This window comes from Peromyscus leucopus, chromosome 4 (assembly GCF_004664715.2).
Source record: "Peromyscus leucopus breed LL Stock chromosome 4, UCI_PerLeu_2.1, whole genome shotgun sequence".
Classification (NCBI taxonomy): domain Eukaryota; kingdom Metazoa; phylum Chordata; class Mammalia; order Rodentia; family Cricetidae; genus Peromyscus; species Peromyscus leucopus.
Window position 1 is genome coordinate 132,526,889 of NC_051066.1, and position 21,143 is coordinate 132,548,031.

General features: G+C 38.9%; 1 protein-coding gene across 9 annotated transcripts in view; it reads right to left on the reverse strand.

Annotated features, from left to right (window-relative positions):
- Positions 1-20,602, reverse strand: part of Rbm39 (RNA binding motif protein 39) — a 37,695-nt gene extending 17,093 nt beyond the window's left edge. For 2 of the 9 annotated variants that reach the window (XM_028888951.2, XM_028888950.2), the window contains exons 1-7: positions 20,232-20,602; positions 19,530-19,593; positions 17,661-17,710; positions 13,165-13,359; positions 9,190-9,243; positions 4,509-4,626; positions 605-757 (exon numbers count right to left, since the gene is read on the reverse strand). In XM_028888951.2, the coding sequence (XP_028744784.1) occupies positions 605-757; positions 4,509-4,626; positions 9,190-9,243; positions 13,165-13,359; positions 17,661-17,710; positions 19,530-19,580 (621 nt within the window). In that variant the 5' untranslated portion in view covers positions 19,581-19,593; positions 20,232-20,602. Of the gene's footprint in view, positions 1-604; positions 758-4,508; positions 4,627-9,189; positions 9,244-9,341; positions 9,408-13,164; positions 13,360-14,418; positions 14,491-16,771; positions 16,824-17,660; positions 17,711-19,231; positions 19,305-19,529; positions 19,594-20,231 lie in introns of those variants that run through there. The other 7 variants (XM_028888953.2, XM_028888948.2, XM_028888952.2 and 4 more) reach the window with 7 other exon arrangements.
- Between the last annotated feature and the right edge of the window lie 541 nt (positions 20,603-21,143).

Here is a 21,143-nt window from a genome sequence, read left to right on the forward strand (position 1 = left end):
TATTTGTAAACATATTACCAAACACACCCCAAGATCAATTTAACTGAAAGTTGAATTAATGTCATCTAAAAACTCACTAACTTAGAAATAAGGTCTTTGAGGAACCACATACATAAAATCACCTAAGTAAATCATTGAGAAGCAGCCAGAAGTGTGTCAGATCCCCTAACACAAAACAGCTTTGAGCTCCGTGTGGAACTTTAAAAAGCTGCAGGTGCTCTGGAACCACAGCATGTGCTCTTAACTGCTGAGCCATCTCAAATCCCTACGTAAGACATTACCTTGTTAAATTCCAATCTATATTCTAATAGAAACTCCCTTTCTAGTAAAAAAAAACTGCTATTCCCAGAGGAGTACTTACACTCAATTGACCAGTAAGGCCCCACAGGATGTAAAGTACAATCTCACAATGATGTAATCTACAATCTCACTGATTGGCCTTTTCACATAAATTAGTTCTATGATCCCACTTAATAGCTCTATTAGATAATGAATAATCAATATATAGTAGGGACTTAGTCAAATTGATGACAATTCTCCTCCCTGACATTGCTGCATGTGATGGGACATAGCTCACTGACAAACCTCTAAAACAGGAAGTTACCTGGGATGCTTGTACTATAATTGGCACTCCTAAAACACGCTGGCCAGTTAATCCAATTGCTAGAGGCACTGAACTAACATCAACAAATTCCACATAAGCAATTCCTTTGGAACGTCTTGAATTTCTATCAGAAATCATCCTCACATCTCGAACCTAAAAGGAAAAGAAATAATCATTCTATAGTCACATAATCCATATAATTATTTCAACACATAAGAGACTCTTTTGTCAAAACCACTGTCTTAATACATATCCCAAGCTTAAACTTTGTTGTGTACATCTGGCTAGTCTTAAATCCAAATCATTCTGTTACCTATGACTCCAGAGTGCAAGAAATAAATTTCAGTACAGGAGTCAGGGCATTGGCACATGTCTTTAAATAGAGCATTCCGGAAACAGAAGTAGGTGGATCTCTTGAGTTTCAGCCTGCACTATACAGTGAAAACACAAAACATCAATAATAAAGATAGGATTTCAGTGTTTACTCCCATCATATGTTAAAAACTTACATTCTTGGGGTTGGGGATTTAGCTCAGTAGTAGAGCACTTAGGCCCTGGGTTTGGTCCTTAGCTCCAGAAAAAAAAAAAACAAAAAAAAAAAAAAAAAAAAAAAAAAAAAAAAAAAAAAAAAAAAACAACTTACATTCTTCTACCGTAGTAATAGGACTACATCATCCAGCATTTGTTCCCAAAATATTAATGGGATAAACTATTAAGTTATCTTTGGGGAAGAAGTTCAAAGTGTGTAAGATACAGGACTACAGGGATGTTATCAGGCTTGCTGTTAAGTGCTTTCATCCAAAAATATTTCAGGAAGACCCTGGTGTTTTGATAGATTGTCCTGAAACTAATCGTCACTCTTCTCAGCCAGTTGGTGGTGGCACACGCCTTTAATCTCAGCAATCAGGAGGCAGAGGCAGGCAGATCTCTGTAAGTTCCAGGCCACCCTGGTCTATAGAGCGAGATCCAGGAAAGGCGCAGATCTATACACAAGGAAATCCTGTCTTGGAAAACGGGGGGGGGGGGGGGGGGGGGGGACGGGGACGGGGACGGGACGGACACACCACCAAAAAGCCCCAAAACAAAAACTCCTCTCTCTCTTTTTTTTTTAAGTGTTTTTCTTTTCTCTCTTTTAAGACAGGGTTTCTCTATATTAAAAGGTTTATTTATTATGTATACAGTATTCTGTCTGCATGTACCCCTGCAAGTCAGAAGAGAGCAACAGATCTCATTATAAATGGTTGTGAGCCATCATGTGGTTCCTGGGAATTGAACTCAGAATTTCTGGAAGAGCAATCAGTACTAATAACCTCTGAGTTATCTCTCTGGCTCCCCAAACACTCCTCTCTGATCCAAAAGAACAGCCAGGATTTTAAGAACATTCTATCACACCATACATATGAAATTGCCATTTTAATCCATTCAATATGATCATAGCTTAAACCGCAAGTAGGTCCAGATGGTATATAAGAACTTGTGTGCTGAGAAGGGCCTGAAGCAGCACAGTGGGTAAGCAGCATATTGGCTTGCAAAACTATGTGTTCACATTGAAGACCCAGGCACTTTCGAATTATAGTTAAGTCTCCCAAATTTAACTGTCTCCCCTTCTATTGTTACAGCAAGCCCTTTCATAGTTATTAAATGTATAAAGTCACCTGCTGCCCTTATCCTTGGTTACATCCCAATGTTTGAAGATAAGTCCCTACTGCTAACGACACAAGCACAATGAATGGAAACAGCAGTTGGAAGAATTCGGCTGGAACTGACCTGGAAGCCTCTTCCCTGAGGACTAGCTCTCATAGTACTGCAAGGTGCTTATACAAGCTGCCAAGGGAGAAAAGCAATCAATAGTCCTACCCTGCTGTGATACCTACAAAACACAATGATGATCAACAGGAATATTTCCCAAAAGCTGCAATGTGGCACTTTTACATTGAGGATTACCAACTAACAGCTGTCTAATTGAACATACATCTGGCTGAATAGGAGAATTAATTCATAATTGATTCCTGTATTGTAAATCTACTCAACTGCCTATGACTGTTGATGCCAAAGATGTAAGAAAATAACCTACTATTGCCAGTGTAACTTCAAACCACAAAACCACATTGTAAATACTTATCCTTACACCCACCAGTAAGGATAGCTATCCCCATCACCTTTCATCAAAGTTTTTGTAGGAAATGAAGACAATTTCAGAAAACACCCACCAAATCAAGGTGTATCCAGGGTGAAATGATACAGTTACACCCTAAAACACATTCCAATACACAAGGCTCAGGGACCACCATGGAATAGGAGTAATAAGGACTTTTAGGACGTAGAGGACCAGAACATTTTCTGAAAAAGTTATTCTTATGACAAGCAATCTGCACTCAGGAAATCTCAACAATACAGTAGCAAGGCACCAACATTCCAAGGTAGACAAGGAACAATCAGTATTCTCCAATAATAACCTAATTGGTTACCCAATACTAATTGGTCAGCCCTAAAACTATACATGTGTAAAGACCACTACATGAACACAACACATTACATTTATATGTTATGTGTTTAATAAGACAATATTTAAATAGAAAATAGTAATTTTTAATTTGTGACACCATTTTGCAAACACACACTCCCTCACTTTTTTTTGGTAGCCTAGGCTATCCTAGAACTCGCTCTAGAACCAGGCTGGCCTTGAAATTCAGACCCACCTGCCTCTTCCTCCTAAGTGCTAGGTTTAACGGCATGAGCCACCACTGCCAGGCTACTGTTTTTAGATGTTGTTCTTTTTTTTTTTTTTTTTTTTTTTGACAGCGTGCCTATGGAGCCCTGGCTGTCCTTGAATTCAGCTTATACGTGACAGGTTCAGCATTGCATGAACCTCTCACCCAGCACCCACACGATGCCCAAGAGGAAGGTTAGAGTGGACGGAGCAGCAAATGCTCTTCGAGGGTGTTGGCCAAGCCCACACCTGCCAAGGTGGACATGCAGCTGAGGAATTCCACAGAAAAGGATAAGTCACCAGACAAAAAAGTGCAAACAAGAGGGAAGTGTGGAGCAAAGGGCAAACAGGCTGATGTGGCTGACCAGCAAACTACAGATGTGCCTGCAGAAAATGGAGAGACTGAAAACCAGAGTCCAGCCTCTGAAGTAGAAGAGAAAGAAGCCAAGGCCGACTAACCATCCATCGTGTCTGTCAGTGCCCCCGGCCCCCCCCCCCATTCTTGTACAATCCAGAGAAATATTTTTATCAACTATTTTGTAAATGCAAGTTTTTTTTAGTAAATTAGAAACATTTTTAAAATGTGGGAGGAAGTCCCACCTCATCCCATTTTTTAAGTGCAAATGATTTTTTTTAAGAGATTAAATCACTTGTTGGTTGGTTTTTTTTTTTTTTTTTTTTTTTTTTTTTTGGTACAACCAGAAAATAGCAGGATACTGAATCAGGAGCGACTGTGACTGTCTCGGGGGTCATGAGAACATTCCGTCTTTCCCTGTCAGAACTGTCTCTGGTCACGGTAGTCCATTTTCTTAACAATTGTGATAATGTGCTGTGAAAGATTGAAATTTTGAGTATGTACTGTATGTGGCATAAAATTGTGACTCAGTGGAATTAAGGACTGTGAGCATTTGATTGTTATGTGAGGTCTTAGGGAAAACTTGCCAAGCTTAGAATGGAACATCACTGAAATAAGTTCAAAGACAAACAACACATGGCTCTTTGGGTTACGTGAACACAATGTATGACTCTTAGAGTTTGGGTCCATGTTTTAAGAACTGAAATGTCTGTGTACTCAACCAATAAAGTCTCAGTTGACAGAGTTAAAAGATGCATGTCACCACACCCAACCATAATGACACTAATTATTAAAAACACTCCCGTCTACTAATTTGCAATCTTTAAATGGGGAATTACCTTTCCTACTGTAGAGAAAAACTCTTCCAAATCCCTTGGTCGAATTCTTGCTGCCAGTTGCATGCAGAAAACTGTCCTTGCATCTCTTTCTTCTGGAGTTAGATTATCAATAGGTTCCCTAATAGGAGAAGAGTCCAGAATTAATCCTGAGTCATTTTTTTTAAGGTGGAGATAAGGTTTCATGTATCATGGGTAGCCTCAAACTCCCAGGGGTCTTTTTTTGTGTTTTTTTCAAGTCAGGGTTTCTCTGTATAGCACTAGATATCTTGGAACTCAATCTGTAGATCAAGTCGGCCTCAAACTCAAGAGATCCACAAACCTCTAACTCCCAAGTACTGGGATTAAAGGCGTGCACCACCACTGCAAGATGCAATCTTCTGTTTCACCAACCATGTTCTTTTAACTGTTTTTTTTGTTTTTTTTAACATTTAATTTCCTCTGTCTATGGCATATTCCTGGGCATATACAAGTATACTAAATTCATATAGAAGCCTATGGAGATCAGAATTATAGATGATTGTGAGCTGCCATGTGGGTGCCAGAAACTGAAACTGTTCTTCTGCAAGAACAGTTAAGCATTCTTAATCACTAAGTCATCTTTCTAGAACTTTATCTTGAAATTCTCCTGCTGTTTCTACCTCCGAGGTTGTAGAATTAGACATGTATCAATCACAATACCCATTTTATGCAGTGTTAGGCAATGAGCTCATGCATGTTAGGCAAGCACTCTTATTTGTGCTACACATCTTTTTAAAATTTATGCACTTCTGGGGATTGTGCACCACACCTCACACATTACTGAAGTACGTCCTGAGTTCTGAAGCTACTCTTTTAATGTATACTTCAGTAAAAATGTAAACAAGGAGGGCAGCCGGTAGAGGCACATGCCTTTAATCTCAGCACTGAGGAGGCAGACAGGTGGATCTCTTTTTAGTTCAAGGCCAGCCTGGTCTATAGAGTGAGATCCAGGACAGGCACCAAATCTAAACGGAAAAACCCTGTCTCAAAAAACAAACCAAAAAAAGAAACCCTGTCTCAAAACACCAAACAAAAAATGGGGAAATTTCGTAAGTAAATATGAAATGAGATTTAATATATTCATTTGACGAAAAAATTTAAGGATAAAGCACTTTTAAACTTAATGGATATGACTGAAATACTCAAATAAGAGAAAACAGTAAAATGCAACAAATTTAACTTTCACTATTTTCTTTCAGTAACAAGGTCTCATTCAGAAACCTAGCTATGCCAAAAAGCTTGATGTTGAACTTATAGCTATATTTAATCCTCAACCTTGGAATTGCTAGAATTAAAGTTACCACTTATTGGCTTAGACAATTTTTTTTTTTTAAATCAGGGTTTCTTTACATAGATCTAGCTGTCCTAGTACTCACTCTATAGACCTAGCACTTGGAAGGCATAGATGGGCAGATTTCTGTGAGTTTGAGGCCAGCCTGGTCTACACATAGAAACCTTGTCTCAAAATAGCCAACAAAAAAATCAGAATTCTTAAAGTCTATCAGCCTAAGGAGCTAGATGGCTCAGCAATTAAGGACATGTATTGTTCTTAAGGACTTAATTTTGGTTCATAGCGCCATGTTGGATCGAAGGCCTTGATTATGAAACCTCTTGCCTCTTAGGGACAGCAGCACAGAAATACATAATTTAAAAATAATAAAAACTTTAAATATATAATATGTATGATACAAACATGTACACTATTGAGAAGTACTAATTATTCAAAAAATACTTGAACTCCCCCCCCTCATCCCTGATATCAGTAGACAATTCTGTTTGTAAAACTGTAGAAGGAGGGTTGGGGATTTAGCTCAGTGGTAGAGTGCTTGCCTAGCAAGCACAAGGCCCTGGGGTTCGATCCTCAGCTCAAAAACAAAAAAGGAATCCTGCTATTCAAGTGTTATACCACTGTGCTATATACTTCCAGTAAATCATGTAATTTCAAACATGTTAAGAGTCAAAGATATAAAATTGAATTAGATTCTGAGAAGAACTGAGGCTTTTCTTACAAGTAAACAGAATACTAAGAATTCCAAAATTGGGGTTGGGGATTTAGCTCCATGTTAGAGCACTGGGTTTCGTCCTGGGTGGGGGGGGATTCAAAAAGTTACAAGCTGGACAGTAGTAACCAATGCATACCTTTAATCCCAGCACTTAGGAGGCAGAGGCAGGTGATCTCTGGGTTCCAGGCCAGCCTGGTCTATATAGCTAGTTCCAAGATTGCTAGTTCTGTTACAAAGAAACCCAATCTTAAAACCCATTACCCCCCCCCCCCAAAATGGAAAAAGGAGGGGGGTTGTCTGGACAAACAGCTTGGCCATTAAGAGTATTGGCTGCTCTCCTGAGGACTTGGATTTAATGCCTAGCACCCACAAGGCAGCTCACACCTCTCTGTATCTCCAGTTCCAGGGGTCCTGACACCCCCACAGACATACATGCAAGCAAAATACCAATGTACATAAAATAAAAAACATTTAAAATGGCAACGGGGACAGCACAATATCTACAGAGTCCATTATCAATAGTGTAGCAGAAGCCAAAGGCCTTGAACCAGACACATGGTTCATATCATTTAACCCTACAAGTAAAGATGGACTAAAGGGTAAACTGTGCTACTCAACAGGCCACACTACAGCTTCAAAGAAGATTTTTTTTTTTAATTTGTTTTTTTCATTTAAATTTAGATTTGTTTTGGGGCAAAGGTTTCATGAGCAGAGGGCAGAAGCAAGGGCACTGGGAGCTGAGTAGTATCAGGACACATGATATTAAATCCACAGAGAAGGAGGAGGCGGAAAAGCCATCATAATATATAAGGTGGTGGTGGCACATGCCTTTAATTCCAGCACTCGGCAGGAAGAGTCAGGTAAATATCTGAGTTGAAGGCCAGCCTGGTCTACAGAACAAAGTTCCAGGACAGCCAAGGCTACAGAGAGAAAGCCTGTCATAAAAAATCAAAACCAAATAAACAAAAGAATACCACAATATGCCCGGCAGTGTTGGTGTACGCCTTTAATCCCAGCACTCGGGAGGCAGAGGCAGGTAGATCGCTGTGAGTTTGAGGCCAGCCTGGTCTCCAAAGCGAGTTCCAGGAAAGGCGCAAAGCTACACCCCCCCCCCAAAAAAAAGCAAAACTTCAATATCATTTGTTTGTTTTGTTTTTGTTTTTGAGACACGGTTTCTCTGTATAGTTTTGGTGCCTGTCTGTCCTGGATCTCACTCTGTAGACCAGGCTGGCCTTGAACTCAGAGATTCGCCTGGCTCTGCCTCTCTGGGATCAAAGAGAGCCAACACCGCCTGGCACGTTGAAGTTTTTATCAAACTTGAGTATTTTATAATTAGAATACATAAAGTAACAAAAATAAACTCCACCTCCCAACAAAGGAGAGATGGCTCAGAGGTTAAAAGCATTGACTACCCTTGCTGAAAACCAGGCTTTTGGTCCCCAGCTCCCTCATGGTGCTCAAAACTGTTTGTAACTTCTGTTCCAGGAAATCTAATCCTCCTTTATAGCCTTAGAAGACATCAGGCATTGTACATACATGCCAGGAAACACACACATGAAATGAAATCTTTTATCTTTTGGTATTTTTTTCTTGCCTTTTTTTTGTTTTGTTTATTGTTTTTTTCTTCGAGACAGGATTTCTCTGTGTAAAACGGTCCCAAAATAAATTTTGTTTTTTTTTTAAAAACAAAGTAAGTTGAGCATGGTGGTACACACCTTTATCATTGTACTAGATTACCAGAGGCAAGAAGATCTCTTGAGTTAGAGGCCTGGTATACATAGCATGTTCCAAGTGAACTAGGGCTAAAAAGAGATGCCCTGCCTTAAAAGTAAATTTAAAATGCTGGCCTTAAGATCAGCCAGGTTAGTAAAGCATGCTACCATATGACAAAATGTGCCTTGATACAAAAGGACACATTGTATAGTCTTAAACTTATCAAGGAAATAATTCATGCAACCTTCATGAACAGAAATCACCATTCAATTATGTAAGACACCTACCTAAGATGAAATACATGTTCTCATGAAACAGTGCCAAGTAGTGAAACTTGCAACTGCTGTGTTATTTTACTATACAGTTTTTTTCAAATGTCATTACATATTAATTCCATATGAAATAAAACTGACTTAAAATTATCAGTATAAATTTACTAAAAACCTGCCTCAAGTGATATTTTGGTTTTTTAGAATATATAAAATTAAGACAGGTGTGAATCCCAGCTCTAGAGAGGCAAAGGCAGGTAGATCTGTCTAGGCCAGTCTAGTTGATAAATCAGGTTCTAGGACAGCCAGGACTGTTATAAACATTGTCTTCAAAGTAAAAATAAAGAAATTGAAAAGCAGCACTACTGAAAGTTCTTCATCATTCTTTTTAAGTTAACAATACTACAAAAGGAAGTATAAGATATAATGTGGCCGGGCAGTGGTGGCACACACCTTTAACCCCAGCACTTGGGAGGCAGAGCCAGGTGGATCTCTTGTGAGGTTGAGGCCAGCCTGGTCTACAAATTGAGATCCAAGACACCAAAACTACACAGAGAAACCCCGTCTTGAAAAACAAAAGTCATAATGTGATCATAATAATTTATAAATAGTTTAAAAAGTCTTTTGTTTACAAAATTTTTAACAGATTAAAAAAAGGTAAGGGGAGCCAACAGTTACCTCACAGGGCTCTTGTCTTTTCTGAATGGACTTTTGCTTCGGGAACGTCTTCTGCTGCAAGATTAAAAAGTTTCACAAGTTACCCAAACAAGTTAAGATCTCATTAGATCCTTGAAAAACAATTTAAGCAATTCAGAAGTATGTTTAAAAACCTTAATTTGATGCTATGAGGCAACCCAATCTTTCCTCGGATGGCACTGTTAAATTTTGGTCCGGAGCTAAAAAGAAAACACAAAATTACACTAGTTACAGGTTTAGGATCTTGCTAAGATCAAGTGCATGGGCTCTCCAGCAAGTCTAACATTGTTTAGGCAGCTTCTTTTCTATCTTAATTACAAAGAGAAAACAAAAGTACTTAGAAAAAATTGTAACTTTATCCCAGACCTGTAGCCCTTGGACCAGTTAGAGGTGCCAAGAACAAAAGTTGCAGCCTCAATATTTTTTCTAAAAAACCTACTGCATCTATTTTAGTTTTTCAACCATATAATTATGAACACAAGAGTGAGTCTTTGAGACAAAGTAAAAACAAATGCCTGTGCACTCTCGTCCCAGCATCAGTTTACTATGCAGTTCTTTCTTGAACACTCATGCACTTATATAAACACACTGTGCAGTGAATAATGACCTAGAACTCCTGCTCTTCCTATCTCAACTTCTAGGAGTTATCAGATTACTGTTGAATCCCTGAGCCACCATAGCCACATGAAGGACTTTTCTTGTTTGACAGGGTTTCTGTGTGTACCTTTGGAGTCTGTCCTGGAATTAAATCTGCAGACCAGGCTAGCCTTGAAATCAAAACATCCACTTGCCTCTGCCTCCTGAGGGATAGGATTAAAGGCATGTGCCCCCACCATCCTGCAGGACATTTTAAAAATAAATATATAAATAAAAATGTGCGTTTTTGTGTATGTGCATAATACCATGAAACTGATATGTTCCATGTAATTTTCTTTTGGGGGGCAGGAGATAGCCATGGCAGTCCTGGAACTTACTCTATACCAGGCTAGACTCACAAAGACTCTACCTGACTCTGCCTCCTGAGAGCTGGGATTAAAGGCATGTTCCACCACAGCCATTCAGCACTTAATTTTTTTCTTCAGACAGGTTCTCACTGTATAATCTTAGCTGGCCTGTGTGCAGGGTGCCACAATGCCCAGGTATTGTGTAATAATACTTTTCCAATTTTACATATATTGGTGCTTTGCCTGCATGTACATATGCAGAAATCAGAGAACTGTGAGCTGTCACGTGGGTGCTGGGAATTGAACCTGGGTCCTCTCAAAGAACTGCCAGTACTCTTAACCTCTGAGCCTTCTCTCCAGCCCATATGTAATAATTCTTAGAGAATATTACCATATTTAATGTACTATATTCTGTTTATTGTAGAAAGCATTTATGATACCGATGTTTTATTTTATTTATTTATTGCTTTCCTTGAACACACTCTGTAGACCAGGCTAGCCTCAAACTTAAAATAGGTTACTCATCAGAAAATTTTGAGAATTCAAAGACAACTAAATATATCTGTTCCCCTTAGCCTGATACTAATATTGTAAAACAACAAAAGGAGGTTTTTTTCTTTTTGTTTTTTTTTTTGGATTTTGACACAGGGTTTCTGTGTAGCTTTGGAGCCTGTCCAGAACACACTCTGTAGCCCAGGCTGGCCTTGAACTCAGAGATCTGCCTCCCGAGTGCTGGGATTAAAGGTGTGAGCCACCACCTCCCAGCATAAAGGGATTTTTCACAGTAACGTATAATACAAAGTTTGTATCTTTATAAGGGTAAAGCTTAGTTACAATGGTCATAAGCTATATATATTCCTTAATGTACCATTATCATCATAAAAGGACCATCATAGTTCTTTAATTAGGCTAAGTAAAATAAAAAATGAAAGGGTTTGTTACCTATATTTGGATAATTTTAACAAAAACTTTCACAACCTATAACTAAGCATTTTCAAGTAAAATTCATCCGTCCCTTCTAATTTAAACTCTAAGTTTTAAGATAGTGTACATATGCTGGACTTGGCTTAGAATTCACTATCATTATTGACTGGAACTTAGCTGTGATACTCCTCCTCTGCCTCACTAACCCCTAGTAGGCAATTACTGGAATGATTAATGCTCATTTAATTATATAATTTTTTATAATTTGTTTTTATTTTATGTGCATTGGCACTTTGTCTACATGCATGTCTGTGTGAAGGTTTCAGATCTTGGAGTTAAAGACAGTTGTGAGCTGCCATGTGTGTCTTTGGAATTGAACCTGGGTCCCATAAAAAATATAATTTAACAAGCTCCTTTCTCCTCTTTCTGTTACGAATAATACAAAATAGAATTTGAGTCAAGATATTACTATGCACCCCTGGCTAGCCTGGAAATGATTTATGTAAAACAGGTTGACCTTGAATTCACAAAGATCTGCCTCTGCCCAACCTAATCTTTTCCCTTAGTTATAAAATTGTCAAGTTATAGACTCCACAGTTCAACTGAAACCCAACACAAGAAAAGTTTAAAGTAAGTCAGACCAGGGTAAAACACAGACACACAGACATCATCCATCCAAACTCTACAAACAGTATTCTAATTTTAAAAACTGTACACATTTAGTTCATCCTGGTAAGACAATTAACAATCTTACTTAAAGAATGTAATATAACTCTTAATGAAATAATAAAACTTCTCATATATAATTCAGAGTTAAAATAGCATTGTGGCTCCATTATCATCATTTAAATTATATAAAATAAGCAATTAGGAGGAACCTAGAAACATAAGAAGAATCCAGACTCCGACATATATACTATCATCATAAATGAAAGAGCCAGAACCCAAACTCAAACACCTTCAGTTAATACCAGTATCTTACAAAACTCAGGATTCTGAGTCTTTTGTTGACAAGCATCACTATTACTTTACATCGATGTTTATTCCTTAACAAAAGCTTAGGGGGCTGATTCAGTTGTCATTCAGTTAAATTTTTAACTACTTAAAATTTTAAAATTAAATGATTTGGTTAAGGTCAATACTGCTTTCACAGAGGTCGTGAGTTCAGTTCCCAGCATCCACACATCAGGAATCTCACAAATGCCTCTAACTCCATCCAGCCCCAAGGTAGGGGGTGGTCCAATGCTTCTGGCCTACACTGAAACCAGCACTCACTGGCACCTGGCACCACACACAAATATAAATACTTTTTAAAAAGTTTAAAAGTAGCTTGGTTTTTTAAAAAATTAAGGACTTAGGTAAACATTAAGGACTGTGCTTGTTTTAATACTCACACAGGAATTCAAGTTTTTTCCACAATACAGGTGAATTTCTTTGTGCATTGGTGCTCTGTCTGCACCAATTGTCTGTGTGAGGGTGTCAGAAGCCCTAGAACTGGAGTTACAGACAGTTGTGAGCAGCCATGTGGGTGCTGGGAATTGAAACTGGGTCCTCTGGAAGAGCAATCAGTGCTCTTAACAGCTGAGCCATCTCTCCAGTGCCAGGGTTTTGTTTTGTTTAACAGCTATAATGAAGTTACCTTATATTTCCTTATATAATGCATGCAAATTAATATAACTTCATCTACAAAGCACTTTCAGTTTACTCTAATGCCATAAATATCAAAGAGTAATGAGCCTAAAAATTGAGCACACAAATTGATGAAGGATTTCAGCTCACCACAGCCAGTCAAGGTTTTCTTCCTGAACTATATAATTTAGATTCATATTTTGTATAATTAGTGTTCTAATAGTTCACAGCTTAGGCTTTCGCTATCAAGCGCTCAAAAGCTTTGCTTTAATTTGGACTGGCAAGCAAGCAAATTATTTCTAGCTGGTAGGGCCTAAGGTTTATATATCAGTCCACATACTTTATTTTTACATTAGCTTCAATGTCAATACCCCTCATTTTAAATGTTGAAAAAACGAAATCTCAATTCATATTCCTCCAGTTAATTGCTGTCTAAACACCCAAAACAAAAACTACATACTAGGGACTTCTGTAGCGGCCTCGGAATCTTCTATCTCGACTTCGTGAGCGGCTTCGTCTCCGTTCTTTGCTTCTACTTCGTTTCCGTTCCCGGCTTTTGCTCTTTTTCCTTTCTCTATCTCTACTTCGTTTCCGTTCCTTACTTTTGCTTCTTTTTCGCTCATGACTACGGCTTCTGCTCTTGCTTTTTTTTCTCCTGAAGGGGAAAAATAATACCATTATCTTGCTTGTTAAATACTAACCAATATATATTTCCTTTTATGGTCAAAATGTTTATCCTTTTGTAAATGTATTCTTACCACTGTACAATGGTACAAAATCATACTTTAGGAAAAACAACTCCTAGGCAACCTTTGCTTCATGTTAACTGAAGACAGTCAAAGAATTGAGAGGTTTAATAGGAAGAATTTGCAATGATCTCCTCAGGCAGCTACAGCTTGAAACAAGAAACAGGACTTGCTGGTAAGTAGAACACCAAGCCTGAACTTCAAAAACAATTTAACTGCCATTCCTTTAACAGACCACCAAGAATTACTGTAATCTATGAGCTATAGTAATCAAAGTTACAGTATGTTCACATTTAAGAAATAGTAATTGTCACATGAAAATTGTCCATACAACAATTTAGTTTAAGTAAATTTTGATACAATGTACATATAAGAATATTTTTAACTTTCAAAACACCATATACATAGCATTTTGGTTTTGATGGACAAAATTACAAGAAATGATAAAGAATACTAAGAATGCAGTAAAACTAACTTTTACAACTACAGATTTTACTGTGACCATTTATAAGCTTTCCACTTAAAGCTATAATGAAAATGGAAAATGCCCTTTTTAAACTAGTTTATACAAGCCTGTGGGACGCAATTAAAACAACTTGACCTTCCTTGGAAAGTAAAAAAGCCCGTCAGTTATCTTTCCACTCATCTTTGTGTTCTTTACAGTATCTCACCCACTGGTTTAATAATTAAACCTTGAAATCTGTGCCTCTGTCATCACCCAAATTAGAGGTGCCTTCAGATATTTCAATGTAAATGACAACATTTTGAAATTTTATTCCACCAAAATGTCCATTTTTAAGTTGTTTGAAGTCTGAACATTTTGACAACTCTACATCATTAGGAAAATTAATTAGCTATTTAAACTGTATCAAAGCAAAGTTAGCACAAGAACAACTGAGGTATGCCTCAGAGAACCTGTAAGCAGGTCATCTTAGAGTGCATTGAAAATAGAAAATGAAGACACCCACCTTCTGGAATCTTGAAACCCACACTCCAATCACAAGGAGATGTAGAGCTTTCCAAGGAGGCAGAAACTTTGTCTAAAATTTCAAGATAATCCACCTGACTGTCAGAAATATGCTAGGTAGCACATGACAGAAAATTAGGCTACACTCATTATTTATAGAAGTCAAAGCAACTCCGATGCTCAGAAGGGCAACAATTAACATTCCAACTTTGATGTTTCAAACCCTGACACTATTTCTTAGGACCGAAGAATTCTAAAATGGCTAAAACCTAAGCCCTACCTATAAATTAGGGGAAAAGGTAAAAATTAATTCCATTCCCCTATAAAAAAAGGACAATAAGTTTTTGCTCTGCTCAAAGATAGCCCACAACAGCTGCGTCAATCTGCATATTTACCTCTCAGAGGCCCCCAGTCTTATTCTGCCAAAGGAGTTTAAAATAAATAAGAAATCTAATTTTAACCCAATGTCTTGATAGACTTTTCATAAGCAAATCCCCACCCACATCTGAAGGCAACCCCAGATAGGTAAATAGACAACATACTAAGGTATCAGAAAATACAATCTTCTATATGAAAGCTCAGACAAAAGATTAATGTTGCAAGAAACCAAGGTACTTCTCTAGAGCAAATTCCAGCATTAAAGAACATTTATGAACTAAAGAAATAGTTATACAAAATCCATCCTAATAGTCAAATCCTGTTACAACTTAAATGGGACTTTCCCAAGTCTTTAGTGGCAGTGGAATTTGTACTGAACATCATTGAAGTAAATGGTCCACTGGGCCTTTGGACTTTTTGGTTATATGGCCTCTGCTGTAAAGGTGTTTTGCTATAACTGGATTTGACCTCTTCCATGTAAGAAGATCTAAATTTTAAATGCAAAGTATTCTGGAAAATAAGAAAAAAAAATAGAAAAGTCATTTATTCCAAAATTTGATAATCCACACCAAAGTAGCCAATATATTTTAACTGTGCCATTTTATTGTTATCCCTTTCTAAATGATTCTTTAAAGACTTTAACAAAATGAAGTTTGATTTGAGACTGCAAAACTGGTTACAGCAACAAATACTTCCATGAGGAGTAACCTCAAGTACTTAGGAGCTTATTGGAGGCCTTGACAAAGTCATTGTTATAACTTCAGAAAATAGGCTAACAGGTTATTTCAAACTTTATCCCTTTACTACTGGGACATGATAGTGTGTTACAAGTTAGTTACAATTTTTTTAAACAAAAGAGTTTATATACTTGGTTAACTATGTCAGAATTTGCAGTTTATATTCTTTCTCCCTTACCAGCAATAGTTATCTCCAATTCAATAAAGTTTTAGCATGAACCATACAAAAATTACATCTACCTTATGTTAACACAATTTATCTCAGAGCGGGCAAATATTTGCGTTTCACCCAGAGTTTAAAGTTTTCTTCTACATTATGTTCAATTAGTTTTAATGGCATGTTCCTTCAAATCACCAGATAAACACTTTGTAACTAAATTAGGCAATCACGTAATTTAAATCATCTGTAACTAAGAACACCTTGGACATTTTAAAGATATTAATAATTGAAGTGTATAGAAAAGTCTTCCTTTAAAATATTGAATGTTAAATTTTCCAAATGACTACATATATCAGATAAAAAACAACAAAAAACAAAAATGCCCACTATCTCTAATACAATGTGTTATGCTCAAATTTCTCATAAAAGCTTGGTGATCTTCATGAGTTTAGAAACAGGATTAAAAGAATACAATCTGAAGATATTAGTGGGAAGAAGTGACATTAGAGAATAGTGAAGATTTGTAATCAAGTTTATCCTCCTCCTTTCCACACTTACGATAAAATCTTTACTAAGTCAGGAAGCCTGACAGCTACAGTCGTTTTTTGTAAATTAGTAGACTCCTGTTCCAGGAATTTTCTTTTGATTATAAAATTGTGAAACCAAAACTTTAGGAAACTGTTGCTTTGGCAAACATTAAAAATGCATGATATGAACCCTGCCTGTTAACCTGCTCTCTGCATCCACCTCTGACTAGTAAGGAACCATTAGTGATTCCACCTAATCTTGTGCAAGAAAAAAAATTTCCACAAATCAGACCTTTCTTTCCTCTTAGCATTAATTTATTTTTGTATTTTCTACAATATCTCACTGTGAAACCCAGGCTGGCACTGAATGTATCATCACCCTGCCTTGGCTTCTTATGAAGGGTTGTAAGCCTGCATCACCATACCCAACCCACATATTAAAATTAATCCATTACTACCACATTGAGATTATAAAACCTTGGCTTAGCAAAACCTAAGTGACCCACATTGAACAATTTTTTTCATCTATTTTATGAAATTATATCAACCTACCTAACAAAGTTGTTGTGAGGATGACTGAGGTAATTATGAAGCACTTTGAGCTCTTAGGAGGAAAAGAGCCAAAAAGAGTCAAGTAAGTGGCTATTTTATCATTATTTCCATTATGTATTATGGGGTCATGATATGACAAAATGTTTTAGTATGGAATCATAAACATGGGCTAGAACAACTTAATGAAATAACATGACCACATCATGTTAAGAATTACTAATCTTGGAGCTAAATGGTAATTTCACAACCATGGATAGTTTCCAACCTCATCAATTAGGTTCTGTTTAAAACTTTTAATATACCTCTTTGTATACTGTATTCTGTGCTAAGTCTGTAGCATTAAGTTCTTATTTCAGATTACTCATCTAACCCAAATTACATATTCTTAACGGTCTCCTTAGATACACTAAAGATAAAAAAGCCCAAAACAATAAATAAAATCTTAGGAAGAATTAAGTATGCCCTTTCATTACTACCCAAAGGGCCTTTAAGTAGCAAAGGACAGAAATAACTCATAGTCCATTCCTTTAGTGAAAGGTAAACAGTATTTGCCATGGCCGTGATATATTTTCTAATGCAACTCTTCTAATTCAATGATTCTTATCACATCTCCAAAAATTAAGCCAAAGTTACCAAATTTAAAACATAGAACTCAAGAGAATCATGGGATCCTTGGAAGGCAAAGTGTCCAGGTCTCAAACTATATCCTGAAGTCTACATCGCAAAGTCCATAATTTTATATCTTGAAGGACTTTCTCATCCAAAAAGGTATGAGCAGTTTTCTAAGAAGTGAAGAAAACCATAGTTTGATGGTTTAGGCACAAGAACACAAGATTTCCACCACAAGAAGTTTAGAGCCCACCCTCCCAGGTTCCTTGTTCAAACTTACTTTTTGCTACGTTCTTCATGGCCGTTAGCACTGCTCAACTTGTTCTCATCCTAAGCAAGGTTGATAGAAGAACATCATGAGGACGAAGTGGTAACATTTCAAGTTGTCAAAGGGTAAAGGGAATAGGAATAAGAAAATACAAGACAATTTTAAAACTAATTACTTATTTAGTTTAACATGGAAGGCTATAAAAAAAATTTAGATGGTATACGTTTAACCACTTTGTAGCTAATAATTAAGTCATCAAGAAACAAAAATTAAAAATCTTTGCACATTAACATGTTATATTTTACTTTCTTACATTGTTTAGATATTAAGTTATCCAGAGTTACAACGTTGAAGTGGTTAAATAGTATTTCTATGAACATGAAGTCATTGAGTTTTATTCCATGTGCTATTGTCCCTTTTGTCGGTACCATGGCTCTATTTCTGCCTAAGCCCCAAGTGGCCACGCTAGCAGCCAGCCACTATCGATTTCCTGTGACCGATGCCATTCCTGAGATCTTCGCCCATTTCCGTTGGAGGGTTGGGACTGTAAGAGCTTGATGCCACCTCTGTCACACATCTCGCCCTGAAGCAAACAGGGATTCACACTGCTTTAGTAATGTTGACTCCCAAGAACCCAAGAAAAGTTAATTAATAATCCACCAGTCCAGCCTAAACATTTCCTACTTCCATACCTGTTTACATGGATTACATCCACGTTAAAAACTCAGACAAGAAACATTAAAACAGAAAATATGTCTTCAAGAAAATGACTAGCATTACAAAATTACACTATTTAAAACTATCAGAATTCATCCAAAAGGAACCACATGGTCGTGCTACACTCCAAAACAAATGTATTATTTTTAAACGGTTTAAGCGCAATGTTTATTCAGTTTGAACACATCAGCTACAGTAGTATATATGCTAAGTTACAAAGCTTAAGGTTGCGACACCAGTGATAATGCATGCATACTTCTACTTTCACCACCAACTGGGGGCAAGAATGAAGCGTGTTTACTGTGATACTGAAACGGGTCATATGGTATTACTAGCCAAAATAATTCCTTTCTAGTTTTTAGTGTGAAATACTATGGCAGGACCTAATTAAAAACAAAATACTGTGGAGAACAGTAAAACAGTCATCAAGTGACTCTAATCTGTGACACTGCCTCTTGCCTTTTGTCTTGGTTTTTTTCTATTCTTTCCTTTTTTCTTTTTCTTTCTTTCTTTTCTTTTCTTTCTTTTTTTCTTTTCTTTTTTTTTTTTTGCTAATTTCTATTCAGGGATCCAAGAATTTTAGTAATTATTAACTGAAAAGCAGATCAACACCTGCCTGTTTTAAGGTTATCACCAGCCTCATGTCTAGTTATATAAAATAAATTTTAGATCTCACCCATTTCTCCTTTAAAGACTCTTTAAGATTTACTTGCCACAGACTGGTTATGATTTATTCTTGGACCCCTGCTGTTTTCCCAAACCACTACATTCACCTTTTTTGCTATACCAAACTGGAGCTGGTAATTCTTAGTTGAGTCATTTTACCTAGGGGACCACGGTACAGCGATAAGTCACTCAATTACTACCTTATGATTGACAGTTCACACTGGAATCAAAGGTGAATTCATGGGAGTAGAGGTGAGATATCGTTAGGCAAGTCTACAAAGAGAGATAGATGGGCATTTATTCATCACGCTGAAGTGAAACTACTGCACAATATTATTACATCAATAGCATATATTTACTTTTGTAAGTTACACGTAATGCATCTCTGATAAGATAATCAAGAGGGCTCCGGGAAGGTTAGTTTACATTTCAGCAGTAGTTTCGTGAATAATGCTAAATTAAGAAATATATTAAAGCTCACTGGCATGTTTTTCTCACCTTCTTGTAAGGGGCCTCAAGCATTGCTTCAATATCAATATCGTCTGCCATTTTCTCTACACGCCTAGGGAAGAACAAGACAGTCCTGTAAATAAACAACTTCCAATTCTTCTAAAATAAACTTTTTTTCCTCCTTCTGCAAGATTCAGATTTTGAGGAAAGTCCTTAAAAAGCCCTACAATGGCTCACATGGTGCGAGGCGCGTTCATACCGATTTAACTCGGGTAAGCGAACGTGAAGTGCGTCTTTCACCGCTCACACCAACAGCACCCATGTCTGATGTCAAAAAGCCGCCTACGAAGCCCTGACACCGAACCTCGGCGTGCGAACCAGAGGGCTTCCTTCCGCGCAAAACCCGCGCTGCCATTTTGGCGGCGGAGGGAAACTCCCTCTGCTGGGAGGGGTTGTGTACCGAGGCAGCCTTCGACAGGCGCCATGTTGGGAGGTCGCGACCAGCCCCGGCCGCGAAAGGACAGAGAGCGATCCGTCCGAGGTCCCCAGGGAGGTCCAGGCCACCACCAAAGGACCCACGGGGCCCTTGCCAGAAGGGAGCGGCGCAGCCACGGCCACGGAAGCGACCTTGCCGAGGAGCCCCCCACCCCCGCGCGCGGCTGCTCAAGGCGGCCAGAAGCTCCCCTCGGCCCCTCGGCCGCCCCCCGACCTCAGAAACGCTGCCCACAGGCCGTCCGCGACGCCCCGTACCTGTGCGGGCTTCCGCGCGCCTGTGCTCGACTCGGGAAGTCCGCCGCCGCCGCCGCCGCCGCCGCCGCTGTGGCTACTGTTAAGCCCCTAGGCCCAGGCCGCGGTACCGCCCAACCCGAATATCGGGCCCCGAGGGCGTCTAGGCCCAAGCGAATCTAAAAGAAACAATGGGATTAAAGGAGCCCGCGCGGGTGAGCAGGGCAGCGGCTTTGGCAGCTCAGGATCCACCCCTGCGACAGCGTCGGCGAGCGCTCTGAAATGGCGGACGCTGCTCCTCCGTACTCACATTCACCAACACACATACACACACACAAACACCCGGGGTCTCCCGGAGCCGCAGCACGGGCTCTCGCGAGAAACTGCCCAGCGTTCCAGGCTGGAAAAAACGAAATATCGCGAGATCTCAGTGCGGCTCCGGCGACCGTAGCCAAATCTCGTGCAATGATTGCGCCACAGACGAGCCCATCCCCCTACTCCCCCCCCCCCAGCTCGGGAAGGCTTCTCAGACTCCCCCGCCCCGCCCCGCCCCGCCCCGCGACAAGCTAGGCATCGAAATCTCGCGAGGCTACGCTGTCTCTAGGGTAAAGACAGTTGGTGCACTGTCTGTCAATCTTTACGAGAACGCCTTGCTGAGTGGAGCTTTGCTGTCATCCCGACGGGTGTCGTCCCCTCGCGGGGTGTGAACGTCCCCCCCCCACTCACAGCCGACCTCCCCCGACACCCGCCTCCCACCCAGATGGCTGTCAAGGTCGCCTTATGGCGACCTATTATAGTCCGTAAGGCTGTAGGGTAAGACGTTCCTTGCCAGATCCACTGATGGTGAGAACGCATGCACACGAGAATAAGCCGTCCCCGGGGGATGGAGGAGAATAAAAAGCACGATTTCCTTGTCATTCGGTGTCCCTGGTTAGA